Source organism: Ictidomys tridecemlineatus, chromosome 5 (genome assembly GCF_052094955.1).
Source record: "Ictidomys tridecemlineatus isolate mIctTri1 chromosome 5, mIctTri1.hap1, whole genome shotgun sequence".
In the NCBI taxonomy this organism is placed as follows: domain Eukaryota; kingdom Metazoa; phylum Chordata; class Mammalia; order Rodentia; family Sciuridae; genus Ictidomys; species Ictidomys tridecemlineatus.
The window spans coordinates 24,059,763-24,082,821 of NC_135481.1; the positions used below are offsets into that span (position 1 = coordinate 24,059,763).

General features: G+C 40.6%; 1 protein-coding gene across 2 annotated transcripts in view; it reads right to left on the reverse strand.

The window, feature by feature from the left end:
• Window positions 1–649: 649 nt before the first annotated feature.
• The window catches only part of Aqp9 (aquaporin 9), a 41,684-nt gene continuing 19,274 nt past the window's right edge, over window positions 650–23,059 (reverse strand). The window contains exons 2-6 of one of the 2 annotated variants that reach the window (XM_078049554.1): window positions 18,838–18,964; window positions 13,917–14,054; window positions 12,450–12,568; window positions 7,404–7,621; window positions 650–1,146 (exon numbers count right to left, since the gene is read on the reverse strand). In XM_078049554.1, coding sequence (XP_077905680.1) covers window positions 1,059–1,146; window positions 7,404–7,621; window positions 12,450–12,568; window positions 13,917–14,054; window positions 18,838–18,964 — 690 coding nt within the window. In that variant the 3' untranslated portion in view covers window positions 650–1,058. Of the gene's footprint in view, window positions 2,601–7,403; window positions 7,622–12,449; window positions 12,569–13,916; window positions 14,055–18,837; window positions 18,965–23,059 lie in introns of both variants that reach the window. The other variant, XM_005316618.5, reaches the window with a different exon arrangement.

Consider the following 23,059-nt stretch of genomic DNA (forward strand, 5'->3'; position numbering starts at 1 on the left):
TAGCAGCACTTGATGAGCACCTGCATGGTTCACACATTCCACAACCCATCTAAGAAACTCAGCTTCAGAGTTGCCTCTTTCTCTGAGAACTTCAGTCCACCTCAGAACCTGCCCCTGATTTGACTTCTCTGCTCCTGGCAGAACTTGAAGCCAGACATGGCATTTCAATCCTTCTCTGACTTCTCTCACTTTCCATGACTCCAGTGTTTCTCAGTTTCACCCCTTCTGACATTTTGGGGCAGACCATTCTTTGTTGTAAGAGATGGTCCTTGCACTATAAGATATTTGGCAGCATCTCTGGTCTCTAGCCACTAGATGCTATTAGCACTACATGCCCCCCCTCGATAATCCTAATCAGAAATGTCCCCAGACATTGTCAAATGTTCCCTTGAGGAGTTGGTGGGAGGGAGAATCAAAACTGTCCCCAATTAGCCACTGTTCTAACTCATGGGGATCCCAAGACTCTGAGAATAACAGAGTAGCCACCACTGGACAGGATTTTCAAAGAAATCTTAGACCCATATGACTCAAGTTGATGCTCTCAACCCTTATTATATGTTAGAATCACTTGGGATATTGACAAAGAACCAAAGGGACAAACTTCCCAGTATATTTGATGTGTAGATAGGATAGACAACCTCTGAACCAGTATGTTTGTCAGTTTTAATACTTGCATAAATAAAAAGAAAAACCCAACAACCACCCAATAATTTTATTTTAAATTGGGAATATCCAGGTAGCTTCAGAGCAAGAAAATTTTTTTTTTCATATGTCCATAGGTTGTAGAACACAGGCCATCAGAGACATTTTCCATTTGCCTTTTGTTGTTCTGCTAGCATCACAAAGTAGTTGGGAAGCTGGATGCCTCTGGAATTCTGGGCTTTTGACATTTGAACTGAAGGTGCATCCCAGTTCTCTTAGTGTTGTAACTCACAGAGACGCTCTGGTTGAAAGTACCATCAGTTAGGGAACTTCACAGGGAAGAGGTGGAGGAAGACGAAATTCCCTGAATGCCATGTGTGGGGCTGGCAGGGACGGAAGAGCAAGACTTAGGGGGTTTATGAAGGGAGGCCTTCTGATAATGTTTTTAGCAGATGAAAGCTGTTCAGACTGCCACCTCTTTCTTTCACTTGTGCATCAGCAACACTGGGAACAAAACCAGACAAAGTGAGATCTTAAGATCTCATGCCCTAAGATTCAGGAGCAGTTTAGCCATAAGATACATATATTCTGAAAGCTGCGGAATCCCACTTCTGCCCAGTCTGGAAAGATTGGCAAGGATTCTCAACCGGTCATCCATCTTCTGAAAGATGAGGAGATACACAAGACAATGTTCACCTTTCACAAAATCTTGGACAACTCACTCAACTTCCCTGAGATTTTCTCTATCTGAAAAGTGGGCATCATGGTATCTACCTCAGGCAGTGATTATTAGAATAAAACTAGATCATGTGTATGAAAACGTTTTGTGAACTGTAAAGCCCAATGAGGCAAGGTTATGTTTCCAAGGGCTTTCCACCTTGAACAGTCTGCTGGACCAGGAGCAGTGTGCTTTCTCAGGATTGGCTTCTGGAGCATGTGTGGTGTAATAGATGTGTGCAGCCATTGACTTAACTTGTCCTCAAGTGGGCAATTAGGGAAATACATTTGCACTAAAAATGTAGAGCGATGTATTTTTCATGACTAAGCTTACAATTGTATTTTAGGCTATTATATAGAAAAGACCAGGAAATTAATTGGTGTCCTCTAAAACGCAGAAGAGCAAGAGATTAATCTGATAAATGGTTTCCATTAAAAAAATTCCATTTGGTTTCCCAAATTTATCTTGTCTCCTGAGGTTTCTAAATGCCACAATGCCCTTCCCCTGTGCTTACTATGGGATTCTACTGCTTCCAACATCCCTAGATTTGGAGAATATTAGTATTTATGCAAAGACAGTAGTACAACTTAACTAGAAAACTGATCCTTTAACTCTCTAGTTCATGCATATTAACTGAAACCACTTTTGTCTTTCAGTGTAAGTTTTGGTTGATACTCAGGATGTAATATTTGTAGATACAGAAGGTGAGGCTTTTGGTGTCACCATTTCATACAAGTAACGCAGCTAAAACCATCCAAGTCAGTCCATTGTCAAGTTCTGAGTTATTAGTGCTCACCTTGTAATAAGGAGTCCCCTCAAGGACACAGTAAACAGGCAGAGAGAAGACTGTTTCAGGGGGAAGTCAGTGCTATTCTGGGGAGCCGGGTGACTGGTAGAGAAAAAATCAGTGTTTCCAAACCTTCACTCAGATGTCTTTGCGATCATATGGCTAGCAGAGAAAATTGGGTGGATTTCACCCCAGTTTTAAAAAACCACACACACTTGGATGCCATTTTTCCTAAAGAACACACCAAACCAACTGCAAATCTGGAACCAAGTATGCCGTTACATTATAACACTAAGTTCATATTTCTCTTGTTTGTCCTCAGATTGTTTTGCCTTGAAGTCTGGTTCAGGATCTGGGTGGTGGATTTCAATGAGAAGAAAGTAGAGGAGACCTCCAATGACAGAACCAATCATAGGACCCACTACAGGAATCCACCAGAAGTTATTTCCAGCTCTGAAATCAAACAAGAAATGAGTGACATATTCTCAGCCTTCCTCTGATATTACCACCTAGTTATTCTCTAATCAGCTAGTGTTTCTCTTGCTCACAGATCTCTTTTAACTCAGCAAAAGTTAAGTATAAGAGTATTCACTGAGCTGGGGCTGGGGCTCAGCAGTAGCGTACTTGCCTGGCATGTGTGAGGCACTGGGTTTGATTCTCAGCACTGTATATAAATACATAAAATAAAGGTCTATCTATAACTAAAATAAGATAAAGAGTATTCACTGTAGCATGGAAACCATCATCCTATATTTCCCAGTATACCTGGTTTTAGGCCATCTGGGAAAGTTCAGGTCAATTATTCAAGAATTTCCTTTCCCTGACCCTGGAATAATTAAGTCTGGGAATTATGAATGGAAAGGGAATGCCCAGAATGTGGAGATTCCTGGGTAGCACTAGTCCATGACAGCAATCAAAATAAATAATAAATAAATGAATATTTTAGAAGTCTAAGGTAGGGTATGGTCATGCATGCCTGAAACCTTAGCTACTCAAGAGGCTGAGGCAGGAAGATTACAAGTTTGAGGCCAGTCTCAGCAATTTAGGAAGACACTCTTTCTCAAAAAACAACAATAAAATGAAAAAGGTTGGGATATAACTCAGTAGTAAAGTGCCCCTGGGATCAATTCCCAGAACCAAAAAATAATTTAAAGCCTATTTGTGAATTACCTATTAAATACAATTTAAATCAGTGCTATTTTTTTTAATATTATAGTTCAGAGGTATGCTTTGATAGGTTTTTGTGCCATTACTCTCCTTTCCATCTAGAAATCCTCAGTATGCCTTGTGAAGTATGTACTTAGTAAAGGATGGGGAAAAGGTGGCCTTGAGAATTGTCATTACCTTTTTTGGAGAGAGAAAATCCATTTAAATGACTCCATAGAAAAGACTAAAAATGCTCAGAAGAAAACAAAAGTGGTATACTGTTAAGGACATATACATTTAAGATAAGACCATTCATTGTTTTCAAGCAAGAAAAATGATAAATACAAAAAATCAGAATAATGCCATGGAAGTGGCCAGGGAGCCAAAGGAGATACACAGATGCACAGGAGATTTCACCATGTTCTGGGTGGATCCCAACATCCTGATTTGAAATAATGGAGAGAATTTTGAATCTAAGATTAATAATTCCTATTTCCTAAATTTGGAGCTAAGAGGATTCGTGGCTTTTCTTTTCATTTTTATATGATGCCCCATGTGACTTTTTGTTATAGCAAAACTTGATTAGAAACAATTAAGGAAATAAGTAGAAAACATGAGTCCCATCCTAGACTCCAGATCTCATTCTAACCTCAGGACAGTCCAGAAAATCTTTGGGCAAGTCACTCCTGTGTCAACTCTGACTCCTTCATCTGCACACTCCCTTCCACCTGAAGCATCCAGGTACAGTCAAACATCTTAATCACCAATGCAGGCTTGGGAAGAGCACTAAGACTGAGTAGGGCAGCCACCAGATGTCACTCTTGCTGCGTGGGAGAGAGGATGCTGCCCTGCCCACTCTCAAGGCGCCCTTTCCCACGCTCTCAAATCTGGATAGACTTTTCTATGAGAGGTGTGGGGGGTGGCTGCTTCTCCCATTTGGCTTTAAGGAACTAGAAGCCTTCTCTGGAGGTCAGCATGTGAAGGGAGAGTAAGCTGCATGAGTTGGTGCATCATTTCCTATGTAGTGAACCTTTCCCTTTCATTTAGCAGACTAAGATCCCAGGTATCTGCCAGGGTAAAAATCCTATCACTGGCTGGACTCTCTTCCTTCTCTCAGGCTGGACCCATTGTGCCAGGGGTACAAATCATAAATGGATGAGTTCAGATGTGATTTCTTGACCAGTCCTGTCTTATATACACTCAGGGAAGAGATTATTTGTACACTATGATTTGGTGGCTGCCAGGAACATGTCTGTGTTAACTGACTAAAGGAGCAACTTTAGAGACTCATTGCTTTGGGTAAAACTGTTTTTAAAAATTAATAACAGTCAACAGATCCTTCACCCATTAAGTCATTAACATCCTGATTTGAAATAATGGAGTGAACTTTGGTGGAAAACATCCCTAAGGTTAGAGTAGGAGTCAGCCAGGGTCTGCTGGCTCTTGCCCTTGTCTGATCCTCTGGCTCCCACTCCCCTGCCTGTCCTCCACTGCATGCCGTGCAGGACAACTGAGAACCTGAGAGCCTGAGCACATGGCAGTCCTGCCTGTATCTGAGACCATGGAGGTAGACCAGGCTAGAATATCTACTAGGGTGCTTACCTGATAGAGGACCCTGAAAGGATGCGACATTTTGGGGACATGTGGGAAGCCTGTAGTCCCTCAAAGTTTTGGGGGAAAATTTTTTGGTTGAAGATCATCAGCCATTCCAGCTGTTTCCTAACAGATTTCTACTCCTGTAGTCTCTGTTTTCAACTCATACAGTAATGCCAGGTTAATTTTGCTAAACTGACATTCTAAGCATATCAAGCATCTGCCTTAAATACTTTGCGGCTCCCTATAACCTACAGAATAGAAAAATTCAAAATTATTATTCAGGGAGTCCATATCCTCTATGATCTTATGATTTCCAACCTTTTTTATGTACCCTCTTTATGCACCCTTCCTTCTATTCCAGGTTGCTTGTTATTTTAACATGCTGTGGTTAAACACAGGGTCCTTTCCACCTGAGATATTCTCTTTGTTGCTTGTATAAATGTGCTCAAGTAGTGCAAAATGCTCCCACTTCCCCACCCCCATAATTCCTAAATTTGGAGTTATAAACCACCTCTCAACTCCTGGAATCAATCAGTCAGATCTCCTTAATGGCACTTGACAGCTTAACCTTGTATAAGAGCCTTACGTTATAACCTCTTACATAGAATATAAATAAATTGGTGAAGGACAGCGACTGGGTCTTATCATCTTAGCACAGGGCCTTGTAAGAGATCAGGTAGCTGAGCAAATGAATAAACAATGCACATGGGTTAAAGATGCCGATGCTAATGAGAAACACAGGGCTCAGGGTCTCCCACAGACCTGGGTTCTCCCAATGTACTTAACAAGGCAAAGTGAGATTGGGAAAGATCTCTGTTTTGAAACAATCATGATTCTTAGTACTTTGAATGAATCACTAAGGAGGGCTGAAAAGGGAAGGAGAGGAATGTGGTCTCTGGGATTAAGGTTCTGAAAGTGGGGTTAAAAGAAACTCATGAACAAATTCTGGGCTCTGGAAACCTTTAGGACACATGCTTGTTCGCTCCATTGGAAGAGCAAACAAGAGATCCTTCCTAGTTGGGGTTGTTTTCATGTTCTAGAACAGACTTTCTCAATCACAGCACTATTAACATTGTGAGCTGAATAATTCTTTGTTGTGGGGTCTGTCTCATGTATTGTAGGATGCTTAGCGACATCCCTGGCCTTTAGCCACCAGTTATACGTACCTATCCCACTCTCCACCCCCAGGTGTGACAACTAAGAATGTCTCCAGTCATTGTCAAATGTTCCTGGGGTAAAACTACCTACCTCAAGTTGAAAACTATTGTTCTAGAAAATTCATTGCATTGTAAATTTCTTGAGGATAGGGGATAGTGCTCGATTCTCTTCATATCTATCTTTCAACTCCTAAAAGACCTCTGGTACACAGAACTTACTCATCCAGGCACTGTGGATATAGCAGGAAGAGAGCTGATAAAATCTCCAGGATATTTATACTCTGAAAGCTCTTAACAGTATCTGTGGTAGTGATCTGAATAGGATCAGTTGTTTTACAGCTTGTTTTTCACACCTGTGAAAGGCAACTCAAACTCTCATTTAAATAAAGTTATGTCTCACATCTGACTGGATGTACAGGTCAGCATTTAGAAACACTCAAGTCCTTTGTCCCCACAGTAAACATCACAGTGGGATTTGCTCACACATGTTTTATCTGCTCCCCTCACTCCTTGTTAGAGCCCTGTTTCCTGGTGAGTCAAAGTGAGTTCCTTGCCCATACACAGCTGTCATAGTGGAAGGGATGGGCCTCTGTGACTTCATGAGGAGAAAGTGGGAAGGAGTTCATGGGCAAAGTTTGTCCTAGGAGACTGGCACGTTCTGGTACATTCTGAAGCAGAAAGCATGGGGTCTTGCTGTGTCTGGGACACAGACTCTATAAGTCCATTCTGTCAGGAATTTCTTATTCTTGCTTTAAGACCCATCTCAGCCCTTGCTTCATGGGTCATGTTTTTCTCTACGTCTTTGGAAGAGTTGATGGCTCCCTTCTCTGTGTTCCCTCTGCACTTTCAGGGAGTGCCAAAGCATTGACATTGTTCAGGGGAAGTGTCTTTACTGATTTCAAGATTTCCTTGCCTAGTACAATAACTGCACATGGACAGGATCCAAAAGGATCTGCTGAATGAATGACTCACAAGAAGGAGCCCATTGGTAGCATGAGAAGATGTAAAATCTAGTCTCAACTTCACTACAAAGTTATATGGACAAGTTATACTACAAAAACGTTCACATAAAGCTATAGACAAATTTAGGGAATATTATTATTATATGGGACAGGCCTATCTGTATTGAATTTACCTAGACCCTGCCTCTCTCTCTGCCTGCCTCCCCCTCTCTCTTTCACATACGTATAGACACAAGGCCACAAGACACCAGTGCAGTGCCCCTGTTTATGACCGGAGCATGGACTTCACCTCTGCTCTCTAATCTGCACACCTCGGGATCTCCAGGTCACAGCCTAGCCCTCCCCGTGAGGCACTGCACTCATCCTTTCCTCTCTTCCCCATCCTTGTTACTTACGTGAAGACCTCAAACCCCCATCCTGCCAAAGCAGTGAAAATTCTGGGACTCAGGTCTCGAGCTGGATTCATGGCACAGCCACTGTTCAGTCCCAAAGAAGAAGAAATGAGAATGATCAGGAGTCCAATGACAATGGGCTCTAGGCCTTTAGGAACCCCCAAGTTTCTGGAGTCAAAAATGGCGAAGACAATCAAGAGGAGGAACATGGTGGCCAACACCTGGAGAGGGAGAAAACACGCAGGAGTTTTAACCTGTATTTTGCACACTGTCCACCCCTTCTCACCGAAAATAAACTAAGTCATAAGTAACACACACTGGGTGAGCATATGGGTTTTCTTTCCACAGCAATCCTAAATGTAGATGGCAATATAATTATTCTTTATAGAGGAGTTACCTGCGCCAGAGCGCACACTTGGTAAGCAGCCGCAGGTTTGGACCCAGAGCGTCCAGCCCTAGAGAGTTATCTACACTATCCTGGTAATCTGTCAGCTGAAAGGAAAAGCCAGCCACAGTCTGGACAAAAAGAGTGAAGAGGTGGTTCAAACTGGTGAGAAAAACAGTGCAAAGCAGCAATAGGTGAATGGGCAAAGAAAACTGGACAGAAAAAATCATGAAATAAAAATTGAATTAGGCAACAAATGGGAAAATATGATTTGTAATAAAAGAAATTCAGACAATAGCAAATGTTTATGAAAGAAGATTGGTTCTTTCAGGGTTTTCTAGTGGAACTAAACACACATGATGCTTTTGAAAGGGAATTTAGCAATAACTTAACATTCATTTAAAAGTACAAATTTATTCATATGATTTAATGTTATTGAATATTTGAGAATTATAGCATAGAAATAATCTAAAACATGGAAAAGTTATAGAACACATATTTACTTAATCATTATTTATAGTATTAAAGACTATAAGCCACCTAAGAACACATCTCTAAGGAAAGAGCTAACTCCACTTCATGGTCTACTATAAAAGTCACTAAAAACTGTAAACATGAACATTATGTAGTCACTCTTAAAATGCTTATGACATTAAGTGAAAAAATAAAATTATATGTATTATTTTATATTTAAAAGCCCACCTAAAAGAATAATCATAAGAGACCATACAAAATGACAACAGATATTCTACAGTTGTAGGTTATAGCTGGTGTTTCATCTTCTCTGTTTTCTAAACCTTCTAAACTATTATTTTGCTTTAACATCAAACCCATATATATTACTTACTGAACATTAATATGCTTTATATGAAGAACAGCTGGCACATTTTGAAATGAATGGCACATATACTTTACCCATGGTACTTCACAGCTTTACTTATTAAAACTTCATCATAACACTGTAAGATAATTCTATTATTATTCCCAGTTTATAGATGAGAAAACTTGGGTAGAAAGAGCTTAAGACACATGCTCAAGTGTACGAAGCTGCAAAAATCAAAGAATCAGAATGGGAACCCAGTAACTGATTTTAGAGTTTCAATTCTTCGCCATTGTTATAGTTTGGATGTGAAGTGTTCTCCAAAAGCTCACAGGTGAGGCAATGTAAGAAGGTTCAGAGGAGAAATGATTGGGTTGTGAGAGTTTTAAGCCAATCAGTGAATTCATCCCATTGATAGGGATTAACTGAGTGGTAATTGACATGGCAGGGTATGGCTGGAGGAGGTGGGAATTGGGGGCATGGCTTTGGTGTACATATTTGTATCTGGCAAGTGGAGAACTCTCTTTCTGATTTCTGATCACCATGTCAGCTGCTTCCTTCTGTCACACTCTTCCGCCATGATGTCTTGCCTCACCTTGAGCCCCAAGGAATGGAGCTGGCCTTCTGTGGACTAAGACTTCTGAAACCATGAGCCCTCAAATAAACTTTTCTTCCTAAAATTGTTCTGGTCAGATCCTTTAGTCACAACAGCAAAAAAGCTGACTAAAACAACTATTTAATCAGCTTTCCAAAATAAAATAATATTAAAATAATTTATATTCACAGAGATATGTCTCCTAAGAGTAGCCTTCTCTAGAAAGCCCTTCCTGGCTCTGGAGAAGAATAGAAGCTCCTGCTCCTGAGATTCTTCTGCATTCTTACTTTACTTCCACTACTACCCTAATCACCTTGCAATCACCCTGTTTATTTGTCAGATTGAGCATCTTGCCTTGAACTCCTTTAAGAAGGAATGCTTGGAGCTATACCTGCCTAAACAGGAGCCCAATACATATTTATTGGCTAAATGAATGATTATTAAATAAATTGTGAAAAATACTTGAATAGTATTTAGAGATAACTATAATATTGAGATAAGGTGGCCCAGATATACGGTAAAGGTGGTCAACAGTTCTGCTGGGTGTTAGCTGACTGGCAACTGACATTCTCCTGAACTCCTTCTAAAGCCAAAGGAAGACAGAGGAACTTCAGGGATTGCTAATGGTTAGAGTACTCGGTTTTTTTCTACTTTGTCTTATATAATAATTGGCTTAAAAATCATGATTCATAGAGGAACTGGCAATACAGTCTGAAACAAGGACAGAGAGAAGAAAGGTTAGGTGACAGTATATGAATAAACGTCAGTCAAGACATGATAACCATCAGTGAGGTTGGACCTCCACTCACCAGATACCAAGCAATTTCCTTGTTAACAAACTCTTGGTGAAATATCTTAAGGAGAAGAATTGGGAGAAGATGTGAAATTCTAGAAGATTCCATCAGGAAAGCAAAAGAGAGAAGAAAGCAGAGAGGGAAAGAGGATTGGCCAAGGGGAGCAAAATAACTATTTGTTGACTGCCCAATATGTGCCAGGGATTTACTCTGTGATGCATCAGTCAGGTATTGTTGCTGCTCCTTATTGGAAGATGGGCATTGAGATGTCAGAAGTCTGATGCCAGAGAGTTAAGGGATCTCCGCCATCTTACCTTCAGTGAGCTCTTCCTTCTCCCTCCATTATTCTCTCTTCATACCTTTTTCTGTGTTGCTGTCCTAAATTTATGAAAGAACTGCTCTCCTGACCATTTCCTTCAGATGGCTCCAATTTTCTCTAGTTGGAAAACTCCTATTTCCAAGCAGCTAACCATTCTCAGGGCTGGAAAGGATCTCAAAGGTGAGGTATCCTACACTGTCCCCCATCCAGAGGCTTAATCTCCTGATTATTAATCCCTCTCATTTAGTCTCCACTCCAGCATCCCGAGGCTACCAGACTTGCCTCCAGCATCTCCAGTGGTTATTGTCCTTGAGAAACAGAGTTTGTATTTAGCTCAGGTGCAATTTCTGACAAGTTTTCCTCTTATGAATGTGCTTTGTTTCACCATAATTTCATTCATTTATGAACTCCTCACCCATTCGTTAATAAATAATTTTTGAAGCTCAGCGTTAGAGCACTTGCTTAACATGTGTGAGGCCCAGGGTTCCATCCATAGCATTGCCAAAAAGGAAAAAAGGAGCACCTATTATATACCAGGCAATGTGCTCCCACCAAATCTCCTTGGGAGTAGGTGACTATACACATCAGAATAATCTTTTTTTTTCTTTTTCCTGCTTGACAGCCCTTCAAGTCTTTGAAAGGTACTATCATGTCCCATCACTTCCATCCCTCTTCCACTCAAACCCACATACCCTGTCTAGACCACATGTCCCTGTTTTCCACTCATTGCTTGTGTACTATCATTATCTTTTTGTTTCCTCTTCTAGAGTCATGGCATTTGGAGAAGAGTCTAATACTCTCAGTGTAGAGTAAGGTCAGACCCTTATTACTTCATTTGTGTGTCTATTATTGCAGCTTACACATTCCTTTTTCTGGCAACCACCTCTCTTTCTCACTGAAACTTTTCCTATTGTTCTAGGTCTTTTAGACTTTCTGTTCCAGATGACTAATGTGATCTCTATGGTCCAGTTCTCTATGTAATTGTATTTTATTTTACATTGTGCTCTTGTTCTTATGTGATCATTGTGTTCCTCAGCTAGATTCTAAATTCCTGGGCAGATACTGTTTCCAATGTCTTTTCCTCATATTTATTATTTTTATCCTTTGAAATAACCTGATGAGGGCTAATATTTATCCCCATTTTACAAGTGAAAAACTTGGAACTCAGAAAGTTTAGTAATTTCCTGAAGCCACCCAGGGAGATAGGGACAGAAATCTTATTTCAATTCAAGTACTGACTCTGAATCTTAAATCTTTACAACTCACATTGTCAGTCCTTCAAGCTCCAGACACAGGACTGAGCACATAACGAGTGTTCAATAAACACTCATTGCTGTTTGGTTTGTTGATCAAAGTAGAAAAGAAAAGAATGAGAACAAGAGGACACAGTTTTTCATCCATCCATGGAATGGAGGTGGCCATAGTTGGTAAACTGGAAGACCCTTTTATACACATGCTCACTCTGGTCTGCCCCACTATACAAATTCTCCCTTTCTCCTTCCCTGACCAAGATGACCAGCAGCCTTCTTGGGACACAGCCAGGGAGGAAGAGTCTGTTAGACTGACCATGTTGGTTCCACACAAACCAAATAAGATAGTGGTGTTATTGGCTACACAACCAATTCTCTAGTGCAAGCAGACAGCATAATTGTCAATAAGGCAGAGAACATTTATCTATCTGAGAGTTCGGATAAATCTTGACTTATGGTGAAACAGAGAGGATAAATTATGCCCAGGCTCATGGACTGCACTGCATAGTCCTTGCATTGAGATAAACATGTCTTTTTTTGTAACCTCCATACTCCTCCATACTTGGACCATGAACACAACAGAGACAACAATCATAAAGTGAACCACATTTGCCTCTATAGGGGTTGAAATGTCCAGTCATCCATGTTTTTCTGGACATCAACTTAAGTGAAACAAGTGTGTGTATTAAAGGCAACAGAATACTTTTTTTAGTGGTATCAACTTCTGCTAGGGCAAAACAATTAAGAAAGCTTGGGTTGTGCCCAGTGGCCTCTGACTTTAGAAATACAATCCTCCCTTTATGTTAGGCCCATAATGCTCCAAAACATTTCCCTTTTTAGTTCATATCTTTTCACCAAAGTTAATCTTTGTTGAATCTACACTTACTTGGTCTGCAAATGCATTCCCCAGTGATAGATATGGAGCTGGGTATGTTGCAAAAATTTGCGCTGTTGCATTTTCTCCCACGATGAGCAATTTTCCACCAGCAAAGGACATAAGTCCATCTATGGAAGACAGAGCTCTGGCGCATTAGTGTACTCTAGGAGGGGTCAAGGGGAGCCTATGCCAGGCCTCGTGCTAAACAACAGCAGTCAAACACTCAGGAATCACCTATTCTCTTGACTTCACAGTATGTTAGTCTTAGAGATGCCTGGGGGGAATCCCAGGATGGTGGTCAAAGGTAGACAGCCCTAGGTTGCTCTGATGGTCTACTCCAAAGTTGACCCAAATCCTTGGTCAGCGGGGTCCTGGAAACCTATATTCTTTGGGGGAAAATTCTTAGAATTTTCAAAATCAACCTAAAGCCAAAGTGGGGTTTGAACTTGCTCTAGGCAGAATTCTTAGGTCTTAGAGATATTCTCAGTAGTGCACTCCCGAACCTGAAGGTGTCACAGTGTAGTGAAGAGATGGGGGATGGCCATTGGAGCCTTAGAACAAGGGGGATGGCAGACACTGACACAGCCAGCACTGACCCCAGGCCTCTCTTGCCATAGCTGCTGGCTCTCTGCATTCCTGGTCTGCTCTTACATTCCCCTTTAGTCCTCATAGGCTTTAATTCCCAGAGAAACACTTGGTGGGGGAATGCCCTTTTCTACAACCTATTTCCCTAAGCCTTGGTTTATAATTCCAGTTCCTAAGGTCTTGTGTTTGATAATCACAATGGATGGAGGCTCACCTTGGATTAGATGGAAGTATTTTAGAAGTTGATTTCATAGAATCCCAATATTTCTTAGTTTGAAGGATTTTGAGAATCATTTAGTTCATTTTTCTCACTTTCCAGAGAAAGAAACTGAGGTCCATCAGTCAGATGACTTGTTTAAGTCACACAGCTACTGATGGACAGAACTAAAGCCTGGTCTTTGATTACCAGTTCTCTGTTTCCCCCTGAGGTCTACTGCAGAATGGAACGTGGGCTATTTGAGAGGAGTGGGTCAAGTCTCCCCCACCCAGCTTGTCTCTCTGCTGTGCTTTCTCCTTCCAAAACGTTTCCCAGACCCCATCTCTAAACACTTACTTCTCAGAGTCTTTGCCATCACGGAGCTCCTCTTATCTCAGACAAATCAAAGAATGCAGAGGAGAAGCTGTTGGACTACTGTGTACAGGTTGCAGGTTTAAATATAAAGATAGGTTTCTCTAAGTTCTGGGACACTTAAGATGTCACCATTTTCATTAAGAAGCTTCATAAATTCGCCCAAATGATGACTTTGGCCTCCCTATCTGAAATTTAGAATGTCCTTTCAATTCTAGAGTGCTTCCTGTTCTCGCTTTATCTCACTTCTCCCTACCAGGAAATTTGGGCTTTCAGATGATGCCCAGCTCTTCATAACCTTTAAATGGAGGGATCCTACTCACCATAGTAAATGCCAAAAAGCGTTGCAGCCCCCACAAAGGCTCCCAAAAACTGGGCTCCCACATAAAACGGCAATTTAGACCATTTCATCCTTCCAAAGACACACATTGCAAAAGATACAGCTGGGTTAATGTGGCCACCTGCAAGGAAGAGAAGATGATTGGCATGTCAGAAAGCAAGCCTGGAGGGGAAATTTTATAAGAAAATCGTGTCCAGAGACCTCAGGAAGAATTCAAACTTCTAGAAGAATTCATACAAATGTATGTGTGTAGAGAAAGAGGTATGTGTGTGTGTGTGTGTGAGTTTGTGTGTGTGTGTTTGTGTGTGTGTGTATGTGTGTGTGTATGTGTGTGTGTGTGTGCACATGTAAGAGAGACACAGAAAGAGACAGGGAGTTTGGGAGAAAGGAAGAGAAGACTAGCAATCCTCATGGTATCATTAGGAATGTTCATTTTCATGAAAAGGCAGTCAGAAATAGAAACCCTGTTTTCACATTCTTTATTTTTATGGGGTTTTATCTATTGGTTAAAGCAATAACTCTAAATAGATTGATAAAAAATATTAACATCAATATATGTCTTAAGGTCAATATACTTAACACAATATATGTATTTAAATTTATACCTAGCCCTTCCTCAGTCCATTCCCAGGGGCTATAAAACCAATCACAATGCAAGGCACTTAGCCCTGAAAAGTGCTCTAAGGGGAAGTGTCCCTAGGTTGATAGTTGTGACTCTCCTTGAGGTTTGGGACTTCCTTTATTTTTAGGTGATTATATTGCCTGGGTGGGTTTTCCTTTGTTTTTCTGCATAAACAATGCATTTCTCTCACACAGAAATGTCCCAATACTTATGTCACCTAACCCAAACTATAATTGGTGAAATCAGCTTCCTTGCTTTCATCTATTCACAAAATCAAATAGAAGGTTTGCTCTTGGAAGGTCACTAATGTTCCCCACTGGTTTTGCTAGGAACAATGGCATTTATTGAACATTTGCCAGATACTATCTTGGGAGTATTATGTGCATTGGAACCTCTTAAGAACCCAATGAGATGGGTACTATTCCAGTTAACAGGTGAGGAAACTGAAGCCCAGAAGTAAAGTAACCGTCTTAGGCTATGTGATCAGTAAATGGTAGAACCAGGATTCATATCCAGCTTTATCCCAACTTCAGAGCCCATGTTCTATGTTACACCACTCTAACTTCTTCTTCACCATAGTTATAAAGTGGAGGGCAGAACAAAATAAAGAATTTTTAATAATCATTTTTGAGCAAGTAGGCTCACTTTCCAGGAAAGAAAGATGTTCTTCTGAGGAACACAGATAGCATTTTTTGTGGAGGAAAGATAGTCACTGTCAAGGTGACCGCATTGGAATGTGGACTTTCAGGTTGTAGATATAAACAAGAGAGATGATAACCACCATGGTGGTAACTAGGATGGTGACGCTAGTCCTGCACTGTTTGGCTTTCCTCAGAAACATGGGAGGGCTGGCTGACTAACACCCTCCCACCTCAGAGTCTGCCATGCTTCTCCTGAGTCTTCAAGACCAAGTGGGCTTGCAGGAGTATTCTGACTGCTGGCTCAACCACAGGGGTCCTTTCTCCACTTGCCTCTGCAACTCAGGGACCCATATGGGCATGAAAATGCCAAGGTATCAAAGCAAAGATTACCCCGAAACCTTACAAACGCTTCAATGGTTGTGTTTTACTTTTAAATCCAAGGGAGCCACCATTCTGGAGATGACAGAGGACTACTTACTAGGAAGACAGGAAACATGGGCATGCAGGGCAGTCGCCAAAGCCAGCCCTACTCCTCTTCTCCCACAGGCTGTGTGGAGAGCAGCTGCCACTCAGCCAACCTGGAGGGACCCATTGAAAAAGGACAATGGGGTTCTATGAAATAACCTTGAACCAAAAAAAAAAAAATGCTTCCCTCCAGATCAATCCACCAATGGGAGACTTCTTGAATGAGGTCCTCTTCCAAACAAAATTCCCCATAGGTAGATTCACACTTTTTAGCCCCTCACAGTCATCCTGAGGTTGGAACCATTATTCACCTTGAAACTCTCACAATGCAAGACACTTAGCAGGTATTTGAGATAAGATAGCAAGTATTCAATCAGAAGCATTAATTAGATAACTGAGACTACAGAGATCTCCAAAGAGGGAAAGTTGTCTGGGGGCTGGAGATGGTGTGTCTGGGTGGTTACTTTACAAAGCATCGAGGAAAAGGGCTCCAGAGGCGGTAGAAGGGTTCAGAAAGGGAGGGAATCAATTCACCCTGCCCCCTTTGTCTGGAGGCCTAGTGGATAATTAAAATTTCTCCCTGCAGAGCTGAATGCTCACTCCCGGCTCATCACAAGGATGAGGCAGGGCAGTGTAGTGCAAAGAACATGAGCAGTAGAGTCAGAGAGTCCTGCAGTCATATACTGGCTCTGCCAAAGTTGTTGTGATGATCAGATTATTCATAAGGAGCCCAGGGGTGTGGCTGGTGCTCCCGAAGCACAAAATGAAAGTCTTGGGTGAGCAGAGTGAACTTTCAAGTTTCTCTTTTAAGTAGACACCCTCACCCCGTACCCTTAGACAATTCTGTGAAAGAAATACCTGTATTTCATTTATCATTAAACTTTGCTATTTTGCCAATTTATCTTACTTATAAAATTATCTCAAAAATTGCCATCAGGCAGCCTAAATACCTTGTGTGGGGTGCTACAACATTAGGGAGTTCTCAGTTCTGATTGGTTGGTTTTGATTGGCATATCCATGAGGGGGCCAGATGCTGAAACTTCTTATAGTAAGAGGATATTTTGTATTTAAAAGCCAAATGTCAGCTGGCCTCACCAATTTGTGACCACAAAATGGAATCACATTTATACTTACATTCAGTATACGCTGGTTATTTTCAGAATCCTCAAAGAGGGCCTACATGCGGCCACAAACCAACATGTTAGCCACAGTCATCATGAGATAGTCACCTCCTACTTTTCTTTTCCTATTCTTGCAGCTGCTAAAGCCAATGCTGATGCTACTGTCTGTTTGGATATCATGGTGTGTCCCTGTTTCTGTTTGTCTCTAAGGCACCAGTCATCGGGGAACCTGAACCACACTAGATTTCAAACAAAGATGGGGCTATAGGGGATATATTTTTCATCAACCAGGCTCAGACCCTGCTCTATTTATATTTTGGGGTCTCAACTTCTCTCATAAACAATGTAGTCAGGTCCTGGGCCTCCCTTGAGAACAATCTTTAGTGAAAGCTGTACCATCTGTTCTGGCCCTCACCCCTCTACCCACAATGCTTAACTCCAGTGCAGGGGCCAGAGGAGAAGTTTCCATGCCATCCCCCCACTCTATCTATCCTTCCTGTTGGTCCCTGTTGGTCCTTTCCCCTCCTATAGTGACTCCCATAGTCTCCAATTATAACAATAGATGCAGACAGATTAGTGCTTAGTAGTGACAGTGAAGTATATTAACTACATAGGCAGTGTCTGGGTCTAATACTACTACTTGAAAATGTGCAGTTCAGGGAATTATGCAAGCAAAATATTCCAACCCTTGTCCACATAAAAAATTTCTGGAAATATGCCCACATCTAAATGATTTTCAGAAATCATTTATGTGAATGTACTGGGAGCTTGTGGGGAATAGAATAGAGCATGCTTATTTTAAGCTAAGAGTGGTTTTTTTTTTTTTTTGGTGCCAAGACCTGCACTCTAATCCAGCCTAGACAATTCAATGAAGTCCCCTGATTGTTCTTGTGCCCCACTTAAAGTTTGCTTTGAGGTAGGTACTATGGTTCTGAGATCACAGCAAAAGCTCAACAGGAGCTCGAATGGGGACACTGCTCATGACAAACAAACAAAAAAAAAATCACACACACAGGAAGCTATCACTGGACACCCCAGGATCTAATCCTGGCTATAACATGGAAAGAGTGCCTGCTAATAAATGACCATTTCAGGGACCTTGTCCCAGGAGCTCCAGGAGTCTAGACAATCATTCTTCAGCACTCCAATGGCAGCATTTTTTTACAAGGTCAGCCAGCATAACCGCAGGGTCCTCTGTCAGGCTCCTTTTGCTCATTTTAGACCACTGAAAATGTTATGTAAGAATATGAACTTCACTATCACCTGTACCTGGATCACATCTTTGTTCTGTCTTTGCCCCTATAGGCTGTCTAGCATATTATTGAATTTCTCTGAGCCTCAATTTTCTCTCTAGGGTGAAGATAATAATACCCAACTCCAAGTGTAGTTATAAAAGAGAAAGCAGATTAGGAAGGCCTGGCACCCAGCACAGTGCTCAGTATGCAGTGGTTTCTCACTTGCCTTTCTTCTCTTATCACCAGGAGTCTTGCCTCTTTGCTCAGTACACACACCAGGCTGCAGAAAGATAGAGTACCTTCCAGATTCGCTTCTTAAGTTCTCAACTGAGTTAAATATCATTCTTTCATTTTGCTCCTCAGAACCTTGCAAATGGCTTCTACTCAGCCTACCTCTTAGGGCAGAATTAGATGAAGATTTGCACCATCCATTTTGCAAGAGACCGTGACTCTCTGATTGCTTTTGATAAAGGTCCAGGGGTTTTCTTCTGTTGGTGTGATCTTAATGGAGCTATTTATAGGTTTCTAAGTATAGGATAGAGCAAATAAAAGACACTTGCTGCTGAAGAATATGATGCAGTAACCAGACTTAGGAGTGAATCAGTTGTGAATCCTGACTCTGTCTCCTGTTAAATGTTGTCTTTGCATAAGTCATTCAACATTTATTGGCCATTTTATCACCTACAAAAATGGGATTAAATACATATTTTTATAGGATTGTTGAAATAAAAATAAACTAAGATATGTGAAGCACCCAACACTGTGCTGGTACACTGGAATGGTTGATCTAATGGTGTCTTTTATTATTTCTACTGCTTACCAGAGACACCCCCGGTTACATAAATGGCCATTACAACTGCCATTGCAAATCCAACATTGATAGTGATGACTCCTCCAGCATGTCCTCTACTGAGGATAGTTTGGGCAACAGAGCCACATCCAAGAACCTGAAAAAAGAAGAGAGGAAGATTAATCAGTAAATGGGGATGGCCATGGTCAAAAGCAACTGAAACTCATAGTAACAAGACATTTGTCAGCAAACTCATGGGCTGCCTCAGGCTTCATCCAAATCAAATCAATGCTCCAGCTACTATGCACAAATAGCAAAATGATGGATCCAGCCTGCATCTAGCTTACAGATAGATTTTTCTGGTATGTGCAATGTGAAAGTTTTACCTGCATTTAGAAATCAGGCAATTTCACACAATGATCTAGGTTTCAGTCTTTTTAAAATTGAACTTTTTATTTTGAGAAGATTTTAGATTCACATGAGATTGTAAGAAAGAAAAGAGAAACATCACATGTACCTCTGTGGGGAGCCACTTCAAATACATGCACCTTTAAGTCCTGATGCACCCTGGGGATCTGAAAGATCCTGTAGTATGGTGGGGTAGTGCCGTGACTCCTGACGCAGTCTTTTCCCTCGATGGGATAACAAGGCTAACAAGGCCTAGGAGTAGGCGGCACCCATAGTGGTTGAAGTACACTCACCTGTTCCCTTGTAATCCTATCCCTTGCCTCATTTGAAAAAAAGTTCAGCACGTGCTTCTCTCTCTCTTTCCATAGACCCCCTAAGGCTGGAGGAGCCATCACAGGACCCAAAGAAAAAGGTATTTCTCTGTCTCTGTGTGGTTATTTCGTGCAGTCTGGTTCACCTGGAGTGACCTTGAGTGTTTAGTTGTGGAACGTGACATATCTCTTAACCTTTGGTTTCTTTTAATTAATCAGAAGATCCAGTAGCTCCTGGGAAAACAATCTTCTGGAGCAGAGTTGCTTGCTCCCTTTAAATAGAACTTGGACCTTCCTAACTGGCTCACCTCATCTCAATTTACTTCACTTCACTCATTTAGGTGAGCTTCCTGGCCCTTGTAGGTATTTGAGTTTGAGATCCCTGCTCTAGTGGCTCCCATTATAAGCTGGATCAGGCACACAATCATATGCACATCAATACATGGGATGGGCATTTGTAGGATGAATTAGAAAGATATGCAGGCGAACTGTAGGGGATAGATTTTTTTAATATTTATTTTTTTAGTTGTAATTGAACACAATATCTTTTATTTATTTATGTTTATGTGGTGCTGAGGTTTGAACCCAGGGCCTCGCATGTGTGAGGCGAGCGCTATACCGCTGAGCCACAAAAACCAGCCCAGGGGATAGATTTTATAACTAGGCCCTCCTTATCTCTATGTCTTTTCCCCTAATGAGTCTACAGTGTCCTGGAGAGCTGAGGCTGCCAAACTCACTGCATCTTCTATTCACTATGGAATCAACACAGTGCTGTGCTCAAAGCCAGCTCTCTGCAAACAGCTGAACAATGAAGTATGGCAGAGAGTCTTCCACAGTCTTCAGCTGGTAGAACATATTTTGGAGAATGGAATCAGTATTCATTAAAGTTTGAAATATTTACTTTATGATACATCCATTCAGCAGACTACGAGACAGCCATAAAAGAGAGTGAGGAAGAGCTGAATGAACCACAATGCAAAGATCTCAAGGGTATATTATTAAAGCTTCCTCTTTTTTGTTTTTTTCTTCTAGAAGATGATGCTAATTGTATTAAAATACATGGTGTGCATTCATTTCTATAAAAAATGGACTCTCCATGAATACACAAACACCAGGAATGGGGTTGGATCTCATTGGTGAGATGAAGGAGAATTATATGGTTGTGTACTGAAAGAACACTTTTCATTGTACACCCCTCTTTTTTTTAACCACATATTTCCTAATATTTTAAAAATTAGGTTCCGTACATTCGTTAGATAATTGGCTAAAACTGTTTAATCATAGTTCATTAAAGAAATAGTGAAGGAGGGTTCTTGTGAAACATGGGATGATTGCATACAAGTTTGATAATGAAAAAAATGATAGCAAATGACCACCAGCTGTCATCACATTGCAGTGTATAAAGCTTCATGGTCCTGGAGATAAAAGTTTTGGTCTGTAGGAATCATTAGATGAGTTATTTTTATATGTCAAGCTGACCAAACTTTTTCTAAAATATGAAAAATATTTAAGTTTGGACTTCATAACCAAAGAAAAACTGCAGTATTCTCCATTTTCTGCTTAAAACTGTGCATAATACCAAACTAGATAAATGAATAGATAGATACACATATATACATATGATATATATTCATGTATATATGAATTTTTTCTATACATGCATAGCTACTATAATTTTGATCTTAAATTTCTCCCAAATACCCATGTATTAAATGCTTAATTTCCAGGATAGTGCTTTTGTGAAGTTGTGAAACTTTAAAAGATGGGGTCTGGTAAGAGGTCTTAGGTCATTGGGGGAATTGCAAGATCTTAGTCCCTTCCTCTCTTTGCTCCTTGGCCATGAGGTGAGTGGTTTTCTTCTACCACGTGCTCCCATTGTGATGTTCTACTTTGCTATAGGCCCAAAACAATGATGTCAATTGATCATGAACTGAAACCTACAAAACTGTGACCCTAAATAAACATTATCCCCTTTATAAATTGATTTAGCTCAGGTATTTATTTTATTCACAGAAAATCAACTAACATAATACTTATGATAAAATTTAATTTATAAATTTGGCATAGTAAAAGATTCACAACAATAACTAATAATACAATTATAATATTTTAACAGTATACTTATAACAAAAGCTATATGAGAGTGGCCTCTCTCTCTCTCTCTCTCTCTCTCTCTCTCTCTCTCTCTCTCTATCTATATATATATAATATATTAGTAATATATATTAGTACATATATATATATATATATATAGAATAGTGCAGTTATATATATATAACTGCACTATTCTTACCCTTCTTCTGTTGTTTACAAGTAGCAAACTGTGGAAACCCAAACTGTGGATAAAGGGACACAATTGTAACTTGAAAGAGGGTTCAATATCAAGCAAGAAGTAGAAGATATTAGGTAAAATTTCATAAACAAATGTATTTTAGGAAAAACAAGATTAAGAATGTGAAGACTGCTTATCAGGCAAATAATAACCAGGTATGATGTCTCTTCACCAAGGGATGAAAACAGAAGAGTCCCAAAGTGAAGTATGAAAAGTTGTACACAATTTTCGGATAGACATTAATTGATTCTAAATCACTCTCATGGGGGCTCATTTGTGAGGTCCTTCACAGCAACAGAATTTATAAACAGATATTAAGAGATATTTAATACACATAGCATGATTTCCATTTACTCCTCTAGGAAAGCAGAGGATAGATGGCACATGGATGATCTTTGGATCCACCTTGTATGTCTAACTGCAGGCAGTAGGGAGAGGGAGGAGAGCTTGGCCTCAGAGAGAAGCCTTTGTTCTGCACCTCACACGCACATTGCAGACTCAGACTTCACTCAGTCTTGGCTCCATACCCTGGTACTGAACATTAGATGAAGTTGCAGCAGGAACATGTTCTCATTCCCTTTGCAAAAAATCCCGAGTCCATTTCATAGCCTACCAATTTCACATAGATCTGACATATTTTTTCCCTATAATCCCTATCTATTATAACAACTGTCAGAATTAAACCCAGATTGGCTTTTCATTTAAAGAAATTAAGTGTTCTGGGCACAACTTCCAAACTGACTAGCATTTTAATAGTATTTACAGAAAAGAGGAATAAAACAGTACTGACAGCTGAGATGACCTGTCTAGACAACCAGGACTGAGAGGAGACACACCTAGAGCTGTCACTGCTTTCCAAATGAGCGCCTTCCCTTTTTCATGGCTCTGAGGCACACGTACTTGTGCTAGTCTAGAGGGAATATAAAAGCTTTAAATAGTTCAAGTGGACCTGGGAGGACCTCTGCCTGTTAAATTTCACTATGATTAATGTTCTCCTCTTTCACCCTACATGCTGAAATTGCTTTTTCTAGAGAAGATAATCAATGTTGTGGGCTGAAGGAAAGGAACAGGAGTAGAGATAAACAATGTGGGGGCTTCAGTTATCCTCATGAGAATAACCGCTCAGAAGATTGCAGCCTAGATTTGCAGCATTGGGTCTTAAGTTTAAAATATATTTATTATAGATTGAAAAGCAACAGAG